The sequence below is a fragment of the Amborella trichopoda genome, chromosome 12 (assembly GCF_054954075.1).
Source record: "Amborella trichopoda isolate Santa Cruz 75 chromosome 12, AtrichopodaSantaCruz75HAP2 v2.0, whole genome shotgun sequence".
In the NCBI taxonomy this organism is placed as follows: Eukaryota; Viridiplantae; Streptophyta; class Magnoliopsida; order Amborellales; family Amborellaceae; genus Amborella; species Amborella trichopoda.
Window position 1 is genome coordinate 42,969,805 of NC_142347.1, and position 19,641 is coordinate 42,989,445.

At 35.5% G+C, this 19,641-nt stretch overlaps 2 protein-coding genes across 2 annotated transcripts; one reads left to right on the top strand and one right to left on the bottom strand.

Annotated features, from left to right (window-relative positions):
* Positions 1–399: 399 nt before the first annotated feature.
* On the top strand, positions 400–11,508 carry LOC18435277 (enhancer of rudimentary protein). The gene is made up of 4 exons (XM_011625469.3): positions 400–622; positions 5,519–5,612; positions 10,861–10,981; positions 11,135–11,508. The coding sequence occupies exons 1-4, from the start codon at positions 620–622 to the stop codon at positions 11,226–11,228; spliced, it is 312 nt and encodes a 103-aa protein (XP_011623771.1). The 5' UTR covers positions 400–619; the 3' UTR covers positions 11,229–11,508.
* A 1,683-nt stretch (positions 11,509–13,191) lies between these two features.
* On the bottom strand, positions 13,192–17,787 carry SCPL29 (serine carboxypeptidase-like 29). The gene is made up of 10 exons (XM_006845325.4): positions 17,406–17,787; positions 17,187–17,294; positions 16,827–16,922; positions 16,646–16,738; positions 16,402–16,487; positions 16,032–16,295; positions 15,378–15,511; positions 13,861–13,956; positions 13,581–13,686; positions 13,192–13,483 (listed from the first exon to the last, which is right to left on the bottom strand). Exons 1-10 carry the CDS (start codon positions 17,674–17,676, stop codon positions 13,316–13,318), a joined length of 1,422 nt encoding a protein of 473 aa, XP_006845388.2. The 5' UTR covers positions 17,677–17,787; the 3' UTR covers positions 13,192–13,315.
* Positions 17,788–19,641: the final 1,854 nt, after the last annotated feature.

Consider the following 19,641-nt stretch of genomic DNA (forward strand, 5'->3'; position numbering starts at 1 on the left):
TAGCACTCAACTTCAAAACAAAAAAAAAAGGAAAAAGAAAAAAAAAATCAAATGCACCCTCGATGTGCTAGAGAAACCTTTACCTTTTAAACCTAGCACCCAACCTCAAAAAAAAAAAAGAAAAAAAAGAAAAAAGAAAAAAGAAAAATAAAATAAAATAAAATAAAATACACTCCCTATGTAATGAAAAAAGATAACATCATAAGATTGAACAGTAGTTAGATAGTGTTTGATTAAAAACTAACTTCCTTTTTTTGGTTATAATCATATACTAATGCTTATATGGATCCTAGATTTTTATTTTTATTTTTAAATCCAAAGCAGCTCTTTCAGCCGACGGACTAAGCGTATTATATGATAATGCGGTAGCATACATGGGCACTATTAACTCATAACTCGCCTAAGATTTTATGTCGCAGGAGAGAATCATTGGCTTCTTTTTTTTTCGTTTTGGTTCAAATAAAAATCTAGGAAAAATGTAACTATCATATATAGAAAGGAGCAGGGCTTCAAAGTCTTCGTCGTTCTCTTCATTTTCTGCGTCATTCTCCGTTTTTTCTCAGTACTCACGGAAAGTGTAGACTCTCGGCCTCTCTCTCGCTCCTCTGTGGCTTCTACAATGGTACGTTCATCGACTTCTCAATGAATTCCGAAGACTTTATTCAACTTTGTGACTCTAAAACCCTAATTTTTTTGCTTTCTCCATGATTTTCGTTGATGCATTGCATGTGAACTAAATCATGGTTTTTACATGGATTTTAAGATTAGAGGATAGTTTTCGATTCAGTTTTGGTTCAGATCATTAGGGTTTATGCGATATAGTGTCAGAGAACTTTTGCGTGCTTTTATTGCCAGGAAGTCTTGACATTTTGCAGTTTCTTTTTTTTCTTGCTAGTGTTTGTAAGGATCTATTAACTAGCTTTTGAGCTATCTTAAGTTGTAGATGGTCAGGATCTTGTTTGGTTTTACTGTCTGTTTCTGAATATAGAATCGATTTATCATATTTCTTGGCAAATTCTTGTGTATTTTCCGTGCTTATCAGTGTATTATCCCCTGTTAAACGCTTATTCTTTTGTTCTATATTAGGGTTATAGCGTCATGAAATTTTAGTTCTCAGAAGGAAGCACTAACTAGGGTTATGAAAATGAAGAATCGAAATTTGAATTAGTACTAGTAAGATGAAACAATTTCCTGTTTTTTGAGATACAGTGAATTCATTAGTGAATAATGTGCAAGAGAAATGTAGTAATTACTTACGTATGTTTCAAATATAAATACTGGGCAGCAATGTAGGTTAATTAAGAAGGTTTAATTCCTCACATACAAGATTGTTTCATTGACAAATTGTTATATAACAGTTGTATAATAGTCTAATGTCATATTTTGTCTTACAAAAACACTATAATGATATTAATAGTGTGCTTGTTACTGCATTGTTATGGGGATTCGCCTATATTCGTATTTACTGTTTTTTATAAATGAATTAAAGGGCCATTTCATGTTATGTACAGCTGTTCTTTTCAGGTTGTTTATTAGATTACCCTGAGGAGGTGATAGTTTTATACTGAACTCCTCAAAATAGAAATAGTTTTTAGCATTGATAGTTACCATGCCCATTCTAGTAACTCATGAGATATGGGTACACTGATACTTGGGTAGTATTTTTCCCCTTTGTAAAAGACAAGATATTGGTATCTCAAGATCTTGTAAAGAGTAAAGAAACATTTGTTTTCCAAGGGGCAATATCTAAAAGTTCCCTTCCTGCCTGTTCTGATGCAAATTCAGAAAGCGCTTTCTTATAAATGTGCAGGTATAAGCAACTCTTAAGGGTTGTTAATAAAAATCCTGTTTTTTTATCACTGGCGTTTCATTATGTAACATTTTTCATGTTTCAAAAATTTGGGATTTGGACTCAACTTGACCTGCGTATGAGAGAGAGAGAGGGAGAGAGAGCTTTTGGCTAGAAGATAAATGTTAGAAGATACCTGTCCTCATGTTTATAATTAAAATATTTTAAAATCAATTTAAAAGGGTTATAGAAGATTATGTTTCCTAAGCAATACACCCAAAATAGGATGTGATGAATTGCTTTTGAGCCATTGTGAAATTGTTAGGATCATGTTTCATAATAAAAAATAGGGAAAGTTACGTAAATATCCGTTTTAGTTTCCATTATTACCAAAATACTGAATTCTTTCCGTTATTATTGATATGTCCGTTTTTTGGATTTCATAATAATTTTTTTAAAAAAGACAAAACTATCAATTTTTCGGTTTTTCAAAAACCGAAATCGGGCCAATTTTGGTTTTTGAAAAGCCAAAAATGACTCGTCTGTTAAATTCCATTGAAACTGCTTCATACCACCAATTCATCACCCAAAGCACTAGCCTCACCAACTGGAAATATGCTTGTGGCTTCATAAAAAATTGCACCAAATTCAGAAATGGCTAATACAAAAATCAATTATCTCAAAAAAAATAATACAAACATCAAGTAGAATCAGAGAAAAACGTAGGGTAAAAAAGCAGTGGAATCATTATCAGATGGTATTCACCATGTTCTAAAAACAAAATGAATAAAAAGGAAAAAAAAGTATCATGTAGACTTGTTTCTCGGTGGAAGAGAGAGAGAGAGAGAGAGAGAGAGAGAGAGAGAGAGAGAGAGGGGTAGAGAGAGAATACGTAGAGGACGCACAAGAGAGAAATTTTTGGTTTTTCAAAAATCAAAATTGGCCTGATTTTGGTTTTTGAGAAATCGAAAATGGATAGTTTCATCTTTTTTTTTTTAAATTGTTATGATGTCCAAAAAACTGACATATCAGTAATAACGGAAAGTATTCGGTATTTTGGTAATAATGGAAACTAAAACGGATATTTACATAATTTTCCCTAAAAATATGTGTGATGGATAAGGGTACCTCGCTTAAACGAAGATTGGCAATGCCATGGAAGTTTGAAGAAGTTACAAACTTTTATAAAAGATAACTCGTATGGGTTGCGATCAGTGAGATGGCTTTTGTCCAATAATCTAAGTTTACTTGTTCAATTTTATTTTTATTTTTATGAAGAAAAAAGAGCGGGTCCTCCAAGTGAGCTGGGGATTTGGGTTAAACCAAGTTGGTTCTGGGTAGGCTCGTCAATTCTTTGAACCATAGGTCTGAAAATTGAAGAGTCCACCCAAAGCTCCTTGGAGTTGTCTTCTGGTGGACTTTTTTGAGTAACTCGTTGCACATAAAACCTAGGCAATTGGTTGCAAGTTATTACATCCCAACTCCTGAGCAAGCGGATCTTGCATGCACTATTGGGACTAAAATAGAGGTCCTATTCCATATGTGCCGTATGGAGTTGAACCCACTTTTCATCTAGCATGTTTCTTTCTCTTGATATCATTATGCTTATCATTGTGATATCAAGGGCCATACCTTTAGTGAGGCTATAAGTCCCCATATCATTTCTCACTACTTCTAACCATATCGTTTTGAGCCTACCTTTTGCCCTTTTTGAGCCTTCCCAACTCGCACCTCCTAACAGGTGTTTTATTAGGTTTGTGCTGCACATGGCCAGTCCACCTAAGTCTACTTTCTCTCATCTTATCGTCTATTGGAGCCACACCTAAGTTCTCTCATATGTATTCATTCCGAATTCTATCATTTCTTGTCTTGTCACTCATCCATCTCAAAATTCTTCTTCTTAATAAGTTAGTTTTCATGTATCAAAACATTGATGCATATGCATTTGCATGCGTTGCTTACTATGTGTAGGTCTTCGCATTGAAACTATCATCAATGTCAATTCTCTTTGATCATTACCTTTTAACGGAGATTGCTTGGTTTGGGTGCAAAAGAGAAGTCCTTTGGTGTGTTGGGCGACTGGGGGAAAGTCTCAGGACAATATTTTTTTAAAAAAAATGTTTTGAAAAAATCATCAAAAACAATTAGATATTTTTCCAAGGAGGGCTGAATTAGCCAAATAATTGCATGAGGCAGGTTGAAGAGGGTTTAATTGGTCCTGCTTCAGGTTGAGAGTGACCATCAGAATATAAAACACAGTGTTACAAACTTATAGCTGGAGAGTGACCATCAGAATATAACTTAATCTTTACGTAAAGTGTTGCATTTGGAGTGGTTCTGCCTTAGAAGTTAGGATCTATAATTGTGTGGGGAGTAGGAACTTAATTGGGTTTGGCAATCTAGAAGTAGTCACAAACAATTGCAGGAGAAATAATGTAAGAATTGGCATACGTAAAAGCAAGAGACCCATCCTAGAATGAGAATACAGCTTCTAAAACTAGTATGCCTTTTAGAATGGATATTGACATGGCATGTTGTGCTTAAATTAAATGCTTTTGTTAGTTCCACGATGCGTTTGTTTTTTTTTTCGATCAGTGCTTTGGTGCTGTTATTGGAACTTTATTTCTTGGACTCACACAGCAGGATTAGAGTATTTATATGCCATTTGGAGGCTGCTCAACCATTTTATGTTGCCCCCAATCTGCTTCACCCTTGTTGATGACATTGGTAGGGAGTGAGTTTCCTGTATGGATTCACTCAATTATCTTAAGGTTGTCCCTCTGGCGGGGGGGATGTGCTTCGAATAGCATGCTACTAATAATGATCGAAGGTTTCTTCTGTAAAGTTTGCTTTCCCCTGGAATTTATCCTTGGGCTATTGTGCTTGGGACTTTTTCAAGTCTTAATGTATGTGACAGTTCCCTAGATTAATCTAGTGCTAAGAATGACGTGGGAGTTGCATTTGTGGAGAGGCTGTCTTTTCTGCTCATTCCATGGAGAACGTAGAGTAACTGCAGTGTGTAATTCTCATAAGAAGTATGGTATTGTGGCTTGTATGTTTAGATCTATAATTGGGCATTCTAAGGAAAAATTTATATAAGGTTGGAACCTTATACTATAGAAGTATGGTGCGCTTCAAAAATTCAATAAAAAAGAGTGTTCTGAAGCTAGAAAACCTTCCAATTGATCATCTTGACTTCGGGATGTATGAATATAAATTAAAAAAGAATTTCAAATCCTAAAAATAGTTCATCATCGTCATCTTCTAGGAATCGGGCTTGGGTCAAGACGGTAGCAGCTGGGTTTTCATAGCACTATGGCTCAAGTTCCATTCCTATGTAACTTTCTCAAAAAAAAAAAAAAAAAAAAAAAAAAATCATCTTGTAACAAGTTATTATCTAGACAATCTATTTTCAAAATTTTCAGGTGTTTATAGATCTGCACCATTTTTGAAATTTTAAATTTCGTTAGTTAGGGTTGAACATGGGTTTCTAGCCATTGTAAGGTGTCTGACAAAAGAACTACATATTGTGAGAAAATTTAGAGGTGCACCTTACTTATATTGTATAAGGTGGGCTCCTTCTACAAACCTCACCCTTCTCATAGTAGCAATTACTTGCGTGTAATCCAAGGTTTCTTCAGTTGACTTAAATGATGATTTTATGGATATTTCAACACTTTTATGGGGAATGTTTTCTAGTCTTATTTTATTCTTATTTATTATTTGCAGGCAAATAGGCATACTATTATTTTGATGCAGACAGCACAGAATAGAGCAACTCGTACATTTATGGATTATGACTCTATAAGTCAAGCTATGGATGGTATACCATTTTTTATGTTTTCACTACAAGTATAGCCTGTCTTTTATCTAGCAAAGCATGATACTTTTCTGTTACTTGAGCAAACCGTAATTTTTAGAGTAACATTAGATGTTGTGATGTGAAACGAAGTGCGTCTTTGCTAGATTAATATGATACAAAACTGCGAGTATTTGTTTTTTAACCATTGGAAGAGTATTTCATCTTACATTTGATAGGGGAATCTAAAAATGTGGCTGCTGGATTTTGAATATTACATTTGTAAAATTGGTGCCTTAGAACATCTGAACATTGGAGAGAGTGCTATGTTAATGACTGAAAAAAAAAACATTGGAGAAAGTGCTCTAAACAAAGAAATTGACAAGCCCTCAACCCATGGTTCTGTCCCTTGCTGCATTCATAGTTGGGGATTTGCAAAGCAGGAGCACCGTCTCATAATGGCCATAAAAAGCGATCTAGTTCAAATTTTTACATTAGACACATGTAGGGTGGCTTGGCTAAAAATAGTTGAGTCTGAAAGGCCTGGCAAAGGGCAAGGTGGCCCGGCCAGCCTGGTTGGCCTAGCCCTAAAAAACTAGGGCCTGGGCTACCACGGCTTGAGGGCCAGGCTTGGGCCTGAGCCACGACAAGGCCACCGAAGTTCAGCTTGGTCTATCCTTTTTTTTTTCTTAGTATTGTTTTCTTCAATTGTATATGTATTTGGCCTGGCCTGGCCTTGACAAGGATAGGGCTAGGCTTGGGCCTGGGCCAAGCCTTCTGCATACTGGGTAGGGCAGGGCTTGTGCCGGCCCCTATAGAACCTAGGGCCGGCTAGTGTCAAGATTGGCCCAGCTCAGGCCCGGCCCAATGCGAGCCTAAAGTCTGAGTCAGGGCCTTACATTCTTTTGCCTAAGGATATCACCCAGACGTCATCTTTGTTACACTAACCATTGGTTACTGTATGCCTGAGACCTTGCCATGATTAGGCAAGACCAGTTTTCCATTCCAAATAGGTTGGTGACTGGGAATGCAGGCAGATGTATGCGTTGCAAGTTTATACTATCGCAGAACTCCTTAAATATATATTATAATATTTTATATATTGTATTTTATAATTATTCTATTAATAAATATTTTTATTATATATCATATTATAAATATCTATTATATAAATAAAATATACAATATAATTATATTACATAAGCATATATACTAGGGGGAATATCCTCATACCCCTATTTTTTATTTTCATATCTCAATAGACCAAAAGATTCAAAATATATCTCCTAACTCCCTAATTAACTTTATCCACTTTTAACTATTTTTTTCGCCTTAACCAATATAAAAAAGACATGCTGATTCTATACCTTTCCTCTCTTTACGTGCTATATTCCCCTCAAATTTTTCTCTCTCTAACATTCACCCTCTTTGTCTCTCTAACGGGAGAGAGAGAGTGATAGACACAGGGGAGAGAGTGGGAAAATAGGTAGAGAGAGATTTAGGGAAAAATCATGTGAAGCGAGAGAAAGGATGGTGTTTAGAAAGGATATGTCTTTCTTATATTTGTTTGGGGCAAAAAAATATGTTTAAAGGGGATAAAGTAAGCTCAGGAGGTTAAATGATATAAAACTTAGAATTTTTATGACCTAAGATATGTTTTGAAACCATGGGTCTATTGAGATATAAAACTTAAAAATAGGGTTATAGAGATATTTTCCCTATATACTATATGATACAAATATATTAATAATTTAATTATAAATATATAATATATATTATAATATATTACATAGTGTATTTTACATTTATTCTATTAATACGTATTTTTATTATATATAATATTATAGATATCTATTATATAAATAAAATATAATATATAATAAAATATATTATATATTATACAATAAAATATAAAACATATTATATAACATAATATAATATATAGGGTAGTGATTTTATGCAACGGTTGTATAGTAATATAATGCAACAACCTTCAAAAACCATGTTATGACCATTTGTTTGATACAAAATTTGAAATATACACTCTTTTCATTCTAATGAACAATCACAAAAAAGAAAAATTTGAAACCCAACCTAGAAAGTACTTTTTTAGCCCAATTAACATGGGCCGTTCATTTTGGTGAAATGCTTAGATTTAGGCCTTAGAAGTATTTTTTCGTTTCCAATTTTTTTGGATGGATTTATTATCATTAGATGAACAATATTAAAAATGAATAAAATGATTTTGAGTTTATGAATGCTAAGATTGACCAAATGAATGGTCTAGATTCGTTTTTGGAGGGGACTTATTTTGATTATATCTAGGGTTCAAATTGATTTTTTTTTTTTCTGGGATTGATTATTGAAATGAAGAGAGTGTGTGTGCAAAATTTTGAGTCATACAAATACCACAAACATGGTTTTCTAGATGTGTCGTTGCATTATACTATGATACAACCGTTACATGAAATCACTGCCCTAATATATAATATAGTGTACTTTATATTTATTTTATTGATATATATTTGTATTTTATATATTATATTATATAATAAATTATTTGTATTATATTATATTATTTTTTATATAAGAATAGGGTTTGAGGAACCAAGTTCCTATTTTAAGTTCCATCATTTTAGATAGAACTTTTTTTCTTAAACACAAGGGAATAAGGAAGTTCTAGGTGGAACTTCTTTATTGTACGAGTTCCATGTATCAAACACGAAACTTGTACAGTATTGGGGAAGTTCCTTCTTCCACTCCTAACTTCCTGTTATCAAACATGCTCTCAGAGTTGGCCATTGGGCCTCAACAATAACCCTGAAACAAGTCCATCGCAAAGTCAAATTACTCAATGCAAGTAATGATCATTTACTTCTCCTATTTTGGGAGAGAAGGAATTGATCCATAGGCTGGAGACACCTTCTTTGGGTCCCACATTCATCATGAAGTTGTAAGACCTCATAAAAAAGCCTCCAAGGCAATCGTGCTACCAAACCCAATAAAAGACCACAGGCTTGGAAGATTGGAAATATTTTGTAATTTGTAACATATCTAATACCTCTTTGGCTTAATCCCTCCACTATTACATTGTGACTAGGAACTGGCTATAGGATCTGTCAATCCTGGCACTCAAAGCATGGGCTTGGGCAGTTCCCAAACTCATGGCTACTGCATATAGTTGTAATAGGGGTGATACTATTCTACTCGTTGTTCAAACTTTTTTATTTGTGTTTATTTGTTTTTTTTTGTTTTTCCTTTATCAGCTAATGTTTTGCTCAATCATAATGTTGTACTTATTTATTTGAATAAGAATTACTGTTTCATATTTTGGATGCATTTGACTCTACTTGGGATGTAAAAGGATGGAGGTGAACCTGTTCAAACAATGGTAGTCAATGCGCTTGTGGCCATTGCATGTACCTCTACTCTCAGCCTTCATATTGACCCTAAAATAGCCTCCTTCCATCATTAGAGTTGACTCCAGGAAGGTTAATCACGATCCACACTATCCTTTTTCTGATTAGTCACTGTTGAGGAGTTGTTGCGGAAGTGCTGCTGTAGTTTGATAGTCCTATTTTCACAGGGTTTGAAATTTTGCGCCCTGTGTATTATGATGTTTATATTAAAAAACTGACTGAACTGAAAAGAAATGGGTAGAGATAAAAACAAGAATCACTTGTCTTTCTTGTTATATTGTATAAGTTGAAAACATTACATAATACAAATGTAGGTTTGTGTGCAGAGGAGCATTAACTGTAGTATAAACCTTCTCCTCTAAATTTGCTGTTGGCTCAAGGGAAAGTGCGAGCTAAGGGCGCAACCTTCTTGACCCTAACATGGGTAGTCATGGATTCATATAAGCTTGACAAGAGTTTATACTTATAAAGGCTTTATGTCGCTGCTGCTCATGTTAGTGTGTGAAAAGTGAGCGAGTCAAGTGCCTGAGTAAGTTGCCCACCTACTTTTCATTTCAGTTCTTGTTAGGTGAGAGAACCTGGGGTATGGCCTGGGCGTGAGAAATCATGCCCTGTGCAAGCATCTCTTGCCTTTCATGCGTAGACATTGATGCTGTAGTGTCGATTGGAAGGCTTCTGTACTCATGAGACCGTTGGTTTGGTGGGTGGGTGTGAAAATCGTGAGTATCCATTTAATATTGTACATACACGTCCTTCATTAGAGTGGAAATTCGAGGGTTACCCTCAAATATGAGGGCGTTCTGTCTATGTGACTCTAGTGGCTGGAGCAATTTCTACCAAACGAGTTCCAGTTAAGGATCCCATGGGTTCAATGTAGATATGAAGCATGCAATGCTTGGGTGCCATGGAGCAGATGGTGCATATGGGTCATTTCACAACAGTTTGGCAATTATTGAGGCCCTTACTTGCTGTTATGTGACCAATGTTCCCCAGCTTCTCCTTTCGACTTTGTTGCTAAGTTTCTGCAGATGTGATATGACATATGCATATACCATTAGTTTTTTCTAGTGTGGAAATTTCGTTTCTATGTATGAAGGATCAACATTTCTTTTTGGAATAGTGAAGAATCAACATTTGTTTGGGTACACGGGCTTGTTTTTCAAAGTGAATTCTATGGGCTTCATAAATGAAAGAATGATATAATTATGTACATCATGCATTTTGTCTAGTGTGGGAATTCTTTTTTAAGTATAAACATGTTTTTATTTTTGTTAGGATATATAAAATATGAGCTTATGCTTGGGTAGGTGTGCTTGTTCAATGTCACTTCATAAGCGGCATGTCGTATGCATAAAATTCCAGTACATGGAGGTGAATGAAACCCTCCAAAGGGCTGCTTTACTTCAATCAATACTTGTGGCTATAGTTTTTGTAAGGTTCAAGAGGCATTTGATAGAAGTCTGTTTATGTGAACAGTGTTAGCATTACCTTCCCTCAAAAGGATTCAAAATGTCCAGCTTAAAAAATTGTTCCCTTCGGAAAGTGTATCTTTGACTTTTGAGTAACCTGAACCTTATACGGGTAATTTGAGAAGCTACGAAGCCCTGAATATTAATTGACAACATGGGCAGATTTGTGGGCGATGTTTATTTTGATTAATTATAAAATGGTGGTGAACAGAATTGGGCTGTTTTACAAAAGACCATGTCATAAATAACATGATTGTGGTAGTAGAGAGAAGGCAAAGAAGGTAGAGAGTGGTTCAAGTAAAGGCCCGTTTAAGTATTAGTTTTCTTTGTTTTATTTCTATGGCTGGGTTTTTCCTTCATGGTTTTGTATGTTGCCATCTTCAGGAATTTGTGGATTGTATGAAAGGAAACTGAAAGAGTTGAATCCAGCCATGCGAAACATCCAGTATGATATTACAGATCTCTACAATTTTATCGATGGTCTTGCTGACCTCAGTGCCTTGGTGTATGCTCTCTCTCTCTCTCTCTCTCTCTCTATCTCTCTCTCCTGGTTTTTGCTCATCTTAGTGCCTCTAAGCATTTGGCAAAAGGAAGAGCGTCCGAGGGGAAATATTTCTGCTTTAGAATACTGAGGCATGGATATTGGCCATGTTTGCAGCTTTGACCACTCGATCCAGGCATATCTCCCATATGATCGGCAGTGGATTAAACAGCGGACATTTCAGCATCTCAAGAAGCTGGCATCTCATTAAAGACCTAATTCGTATCTTTTGCAACATGTTAATGAAGCTTATTGCAGCAAAGTAAGAAGGAAAAGACTCAAAAAGTAAAAGTGATGTGGAAGCTCTGTATTTTCTGGTTGTGCATTGTAAATTAAGTGTTTGAAATGTAGCTTGTGTGCTTTCATTGTATTCGGTGCCCAATTATGAATTACTATTGTGGATCTCTAATTCGTAAATGGTTGGTGAGTATGAGGTCCTCTTTTGCTTGAAAATTTGAAAAGTGGCAATGGAGATGTGGTTAAATGGGTTCTATTTGGTTGCAATGTGACTCTTTTGCTTGAAAAGTTTAAAAAAGTGGCAATGAAGATATGGTTACATGGGTTTTATTTGGTTCAATGAAGATATCGGATAGATATGCATATCAACGGTCGAGATCTCTCAGATGGGAATGTATCTCTTTCTTATCTTTGCTGAAAGCTGGTTGTCTGGGAAGTGATAAAAAACTATGAACTGCTGTATTACAATTATTTGGGCCGTCTCACTTGTTCATTAAATGTTTCAGACAGAATGGAATATCGTCTGCGAGTTGAACAATTTTTGGTAAAGGGGACATGTATATTATTGAAGCATTTTTTTTTCTTGTAACAGTATTTTAGTAGCTCCTCAACTGTCTGATTTTTTACTTTTTTATAAGAAACATTAACAATTTTATTGCTACCTATATGATCACCTTACAACATTACATTTGCCAACCGGCTCTCACATCAAACAGAAAAACTAAAATTTATAGATGTCACAACACACAACTACTAAACTAGCAATACACTCCTGATTTTGCTAAAGCATCCGCCATCATATTGCACTCTCTATATATATGACCAAAAAAGTGTATTCCATATCAACGCAGCAGTCTTACCGCTTCTTGAATCAAGCTATATAACTTTCATGGATATTCAAACTCCTTATCTATCCATTTGATAATATTCAATGAATCCCTTTCTATTATAAACCGTTTTACTAGTTTAACACCTTCAAATAGCACTCTTAATATTTTTTTTTTTATAGAAAGTTCATTAAATTTTATTGCTTTAGAATGAAATTACAGATTCCGAAACGGATACATCAAAAAGAGTGGTACCACCTTTGGTAAGGAAATCTGTCAAGGCATTCACTTCCCTATAAACGTGAACAAAGGAAACAAAAAGGGAAGCGGATAAATCCAAAATTTGGAACAACAATGGTTTCAATTTCTACGGGCGAAGTTGTTCTTGCACCATAATATCACATTAAGAGAATCCCCTTCTAGAATGAACTCATGCCCCAATTTTCTATCCACAATAATATGCGGACCAAAAAGAAGGGCAGAGAGTTAATAGTAGATGGTTAATGGTGGATGGTTGAGATGTATTGTTTGAATACTCAAGTTTCTCATAGAGGAAGATTTGCAGTTCGATTGACTTTGCAGAGATAACACACCTCCACTGTTGCTGACATTGGAGCATAGTAGCGATGCCAGCATTACTAAATACTATTTTAGTACACTTTCCAGGTCAAAACGTGCGTTAAATATAGAACCAGTGGGAACAGGGTGAATCCGACAGGCCTTTACATGCGGTCCATCACCCACCAATTCCAAACTAGCTTCGGCAGTTCCAATCCGGCTCGCTACTTACTAAGACTGGGCATCAAACTTCTATTTGAAATAAACGGTGGAATGTGCTAGGCACATGTGCAAAGTAAAAACATATTACTAGCATTTTTTGGGAATTTAGTCAATCTGTTACAAGAATTTCCTTTCTCAAATGCCCTTAGGCCCCAATTACTTTGGGGCTGAACCAAACTTTAAAAATTTCATTTCAGGCATGCATAAGAGAAAAACAAAGAAACCCTCGCTGGAAATGTCAAAAGACTTTTCTTTTTCAAAAAAGAAAACTCAAGTAAATTCTGTCCCTTATTTGGATCACCTCTCTTTCTCTCTCTCATGACCATGTGCTTTACACAAAATAAATCGTCATGGAATTCCATGAGATAATTTATGAACTTCTGCAAGAAATACAAATCTTCAATATTCAATTGGGGCTTATTAATTCAAATCTTCTGATTCAGATGGGTAACCATCAAATGGTACTGATTGGCAGTGATGCTAGGGTTGGCATGGGGCTTCCCACCAAAAAGGCCTTAATGAGTCTGAGGGCTAATCTAGGCTTGTGGAGAGCAACTTCATGGCCAGCTCCCCTCACTGTTACAAAAGTGAGTCCTTTGTACACTTGGGTCCATCCTCCCACCTGATCAATCCAATGCATTTTCCTTTCAATTTCTAATGCTGACGCTGAGAGAGAGAGACCTTCTAATAGTGTAGAAGGGAAATATTACATTATATACCTGTCCATTGTCATACCAAGCATGCCAAGGAGTCACTGTAGGGAGCCTAAGAGCATCTATGTTGTATCTAGTGGATGTAACTGGGATTATGGCATCGGTGTCCCCACTGTCACAGTAAAAGTAAATAGCGGAAAGAAAAAAAAAATTAATCCAAAAAAAAGTAGAGAAAACAAGACTACGAATATTATCCCATGGTTCTAAATTTCGACTTTTATTTCAAACATGAAAGATACGTCATGATGTCTACAGCAAGAAGAGGAGAGAAGATCAAAAGACACACCTGAACATCCAGATACGAAGTCCTTCATGTATGAGCTCATGGTAGATAGGAAGAATGGACTTCACAGAGTCCCTCCAATTAACACCAACTACATCACTGCAATGTTAAATGCAAGGAGAAAATGGTAAAAGCCCAGGAAAACAATCCAACGAAGCAGATTTAAACGCATACATAGGGTACCTCGAAGTTGTTTTATGTCATCACATCAAGAAGAGGAAAACAAAAAAGGAGCAAAATGAAATGCATACTAGGTACCTACTCACATTTTAGCGGGTACCCTTTCTACCCCGCTTTCTACAATGACTCCTATTGTCTTTCTAATTTATCCGCCATTTTACAGGGGCTTGAGAAAATAGTGATCTCAAATACACTTAGATGTTATAAAAGGGTCTCTTCAGTTTGAGAATCCCTAGAGAAAAGCAGTGGATCATCTAAGGTGCTAAATTTTCTCAAGCGTGGAAAACCATTTTCCATGGCTTGCCCCTCTATGGTGCTTGTTTTGATGAAGGTCTCAGACCTTGCAACCCAATCTATTGTCCCTCTTTAAAAGAAAAAAAATGACCGGTTGGCTTGGGTCGCTTTTGGGCCACCTTAAAACCATTTGCAACATGCCTTTTTTTGACTCCTCTACTAATGATTTGATTAAATGGTATTAGATTACGTAAACAAGAACAAGAGAGGAGCTCTCTAGAGATGCCAAAAAGAGAAACACCTTAGAGGTCCAATTGACAAGACTAAGAAAGATTCAGATGATAAGTTTACGTTTTTTTTGCTTTGGAAGAAGGCTCATTCAGATATGTTTACTAATCCATGCTCTTGACCAATTTTGAATATGCATAGGAGGAAAGGATATAGGAAAAGATGGAAAAATATATGCATTACCAACTCATTTGGACACTTTGCTCTTGCTTACATTGGATACACTCGTGCAGTTTCACCTCAATTCAGACAATTTCAATAAATATAGGCAACAGTTACTGGTCTTCAAAGATATTAAGAGTTTGATTTTCGATTCTAATAGTGCAAACAACTCTTGCACCTCAAAAAGATTATGGCAACTCTCTCAAAAACAATTGTGCTTATAACCTCTGAGTCCTCACGCTTCGTGATAATTGTGTGCTTCCTTTGAGCAAAACAATACATTTTTGAAGTTTTAAACGTAATTCACGTGATCAGGTGATCATTATTGTCAAAGCCTTTTCTCAACTAATTGGGATCGGCTACACGAATCTCGGTTCACCATTCTGCTCTATTAGGGGCTATACTTTCTTTCTGGGGAATGCCCTTAGCATAAACAGATATTGCAGGTTCATGATTCATGATAAATTTTGACAAAGTTTTATTTTGGCTGTCTACCTAAGACAACCTAGCTCCTTACCCGGGATGGGTTAAGGGAAAGTTTAAGGTCCTCACCCTTCTTAGACCTGGGCAAGTGATTTTCAGAGAGAAACTTATTTCCCATAAATCAAATCTTGAAGATTAAACCTTAAAGTTTTGAGATTTGATTGCGAACAAACCTGCATGTTTTCCACTTAGATGGTGCAAATGCAGGATTGACATGAAGCGCCTTCTGTACCTCTGGTTGATTGAAGTAGACAGTGGAGTGCTTCTCAGTACATGGATCATACTGTTCACCAATGCGTCCAAAAGACTGTAATCAAATTACGACCTTCTGTCAAAAGTCATGTATAGACTTGAATTTTTCAGTTTGTATTTTTAAATATTTGAAAAATTTATTGGTTCATAAGTACCGCCATCAAGGAAGTCAACCGTAGAGACTAACAGAAAATAAGTTTTGATTCATCAGTTATTAGAAAGTAACAATCTTCATCAGGTTCATAGCATCACAAGGTCCAAAGTCGATTCAGTAGATGAAAGAAGAACAAGTGTTTCAGGTTCATTCTTCATGCATAACAACTAAGATGGAAGAGTTATTCTTATGTCTGATTTTGTTTAGAGTAAAACCCAATTTAAACAGATTAATGAAGTAGTTACTAGCCTATAATGCATGAATGCATTAAGTTTGGGTTTTATTAGTAAATAATTTACTAATGTTTAGCTCATTATATACATAATTTACTTAATTACAATTACTGATCAAAACTGATGAACCCAACTCAATCCTGGAAAAAAGTGGTTTCTAGTTGTAATAAATAACATATATTACCCACATTCGATTTGCTTCGTAGCTTGTTGGACAAGGTGCTGTTGCCCTGGCAGGTAATGGTGAAGACGCTATATGGATCAATACCCCCAAGTTCTTCATAAGCTTGATCGATCACCTTATCGCATTGAGAAGAAGGGTGCACAAATGACTGGAAGTCACAAAAAACATTTAGCAGCGTGTAGGTTTCATCGGATATCAAACCAGCAGACCACATAAACTCGAAAACCCCGTAATGGTCATGGAAATCATCAGTTAGGGCATTTCCAACCTGCATCATGAAAATATATCATCAAATTTCTTGGTTTATAACAAACTTGCATATTTAAATTCTTATCTTTTGATCTCTATTACTTTAAGTGGTGAATGAGCATTACCATGTAACCCTTTAAATTGATATAGTTATCCACATTTTTCTTGTTAGACCTCACAATGGCTTGAGCCAATTGCGGAACATAGTGCCCTACAACAGGAAATTTTTGTTATTTATTAAAAAAACACACAAGATCAACAGAAAAATTGTCAAAGAAATTGTGAAATACATGAGATATTTTTCTATAAGATGAAAAATACATGAAAAAGTACTGATGATTATCTGTCTCTAGTCAAATCAGCACTCACCTGCATAACTCTCCCCAGTGAGATAAAAATCCCTTCCTTTATACTGAGGGAACCTTTTCAGCCAATTGTGTAGAAATGCCAATGAATCCTCAGCTGCAAAATTAATGGATCATCGATAAATTCAAAAAAATTCCTATTCTGTAGATCAAATGAATAGGAAAGCAGAAAACTGAATTCATACCAGTCCTCTTATCACCATTGCTAATGATATCCTCTGAAGTGTTTGAATAGGAAAAACCAACACCAACTGGTGAATCCACAAAGAGAAGGTTTGCCACTGCGAATCACATAACAAATGAAAAATGTTTCGTCATATCCTGAAACTTTCAGTATTTTAATGGAAAATTAAAGACCCAATATAAAAAACATAAAATTTGAGTCTAAATTTAAACAAATAACATAATAACCATATTTACAACATGGGCATGCTCCAAAATATGAAGTAAACTTTATTTCTGATAGAGAAAATGAGATCCATAAATCCGTAACTACAAAGAAAATTTCAAAACACCTCATTTATAGAGTATGAATGTTCTTCTACCTTGATTCCATGAATCAGGGTTGAGATAAAGGGTCTTCCCATCTGGTCTAATATGAAAAGGCCCAATTTCTTCTGCCTCCCCATAGGCTATCGACGAACATCCGGGTCCTAAGGGATCAAATTATCAACAAATTCAGCCCTCAACAAAATAACCCACTTCGAAAAATTCGAGAAAAAAATCACAGAAACAAAAAACAATCAATCAACATATGGGGCAACCTCCATTAAGCCACACGACCAAAGGCTTTGAAGATGGGTCATCAACCGCCTCAAAAAACCAGTAAAAGAGAGCTCTTCCGGCTTCCTTATTGACTGTAACATACCCAGAATAATGGGCGAAACTCACATCAAATGCCTGACCAGGTAGCTTAAGGACCCTGTCATTCACCTGTGAAGCCCCACGGTCCTCACCCTCAACAATGGTTCCCTTAACTTGAAGAAAAATATGCAGGTGAATCAGAAACAGAAGACAAAATGCCTTCTTTTTCATTGTTGGTGCAAACAAATAGACGAAAAAAAAGTCTGCAAAGCACCCAAGCCCTTATTAGAGAGCCTTAGAGATCAGTTTTCGCTGTCATTGTTCGTGAGGAAAACAAAACAGGGGTTCCATTTATGTGGAGTTTTTGACGGAAAAAAGACAAGCTGATGGATGATTCTTTTGAAGATGGATCTGGGATCCGAACAAAACTTTTTGGGAAAAGTTGTACCCTTTTTGGTACTTTTCCGCAACCTGTTTAAAGTTGAAAACCGTAATAAAGGGTCCAACTTTGCATTTGATAGCACCAGTGTTTTAAAACTCGTCGAGCAGGAACATAATCGGTAGTTTGGACTCGGACGTTCTTTGGTAAAGAAGGGTCTAACTTTGGATTTGATAAGGGTCCAACTTTGCATTTGATAGCATTAGTGTTGTAAACTGGTCGAGTCGGAGGTGTCGTCGATGGACGATTCTTGTGAAGTTGGATCTGGGATTCCAACAAAACTTTTTGGGAAAAGTTGTACCTTTTTTGGTACTTTTCCTCATCCTGTTTAAAGTTGAAAACCGTAATAAAGTGACCAACTTTGCATTTGATGGCACCGGTGTTTTAATACTCGTTGAGTCATAACATAATCGGTAGTTTCGACTCGGTTCATGGGTTCTTCGGTAAAGAAGGGTCTCACTTTGAATTTTGTAAGGGTCCAACTTTGTATTTGATAGCACTAGTGTTTTAAAACTGGTCGAGTCGGAGGTGTCATCGAGTCTTCTTCCGTAAAAAATCGGTAGTTTCCACTCGGTCTACGGGTTCTTCGGTAAAGAAGGGTCTAACTTTGCATTTGATACGGGTCCAACTTTGCATTTGATAGCACTAGTGTTTTAAAACTGGTCGAGTCGGAGGTGTCATCGTGTCTTCTTTTGTAAAAATCGGTACTTTTGACGCGGTCTATGGGTTCTTCAGTAAAGAAGGGTCTAACTTTGCGTTTAATAGCACTAGTGTTTTAAAACTGGTTAGAGTCGGAGGTGTAAGTCTTCTTATGTAAAAATTCAATAGTTTTGACTCGAGTCGGAGGTGTAAGTCTTCTTATGTAAAAATTCAATAGTTTTGACTCGAGTCGGAGGTGTAAGTCTTCTTATGTAAAAATTCAATAGTTTCGACTCGGTCTATGGGTTCTTCGGTAAAGGGTCCAACTTTGCATTTGATTGCACTAGTGTTTAAAATCAATAATTTCGACTCGGTCTATGGGTTCTTCGGTAAAGGGTCCAACTTTGCACTTGATTGCACTAGTGTTTTAAAACTAGTCGAGTCGGAGGTGTCGTCGAGTCTTCTTCGATTCGCTCAAATTCTTCAACATCAAGACCCGAGCCTTGTTCTTTCAAGCATGGGTGTTACAATAAGTGGGTACAAAAAACTATTTATTCACATAATTTTGTTTCTTTCTCTTCGATGTAGGACTATGTGAAAAGGTAATACTTTAAAACGTTCATATATTATATATTTTGTTAACAGTTTTATTAACTATATAAGTTGCAAGTACTATATTGGTTATTGTGTGCTCTCATTGTGTGGATGGATGCGGGTTCAATTCCTCTCATTGAGGAACTATTTTTTTTCCTTTTTTTTTTGTCAAATTATTTTCTTATCAAAAAAATTAAAGGTTTTCTTGTAAAAAAAAAAAAAACAGTTCTTATCAATTTCGTTATTTGTCAAAAAATTTTCTTATCAAAAAAATTAAAGGCTTATTCTAAAAAATAAAATAAAAAGGTTTTTATCAATTTCACTTTTTGTCAATTTTTTTTTTTTATCTGCAAAATAAAACTTTCGTATAAAAAAAATGAAAGGTTCTTATCAATTCCTTTTCTTGTCAAAAAATAAAAGGTTTTTGTCAAAAAAATAAAAAATAAAAAATTATTGTCAAAAAAATAAAAAGTTCTTATAAAAAAAAATACAACAAGTATTTTTGTCAAAAAAAATTCATTTCT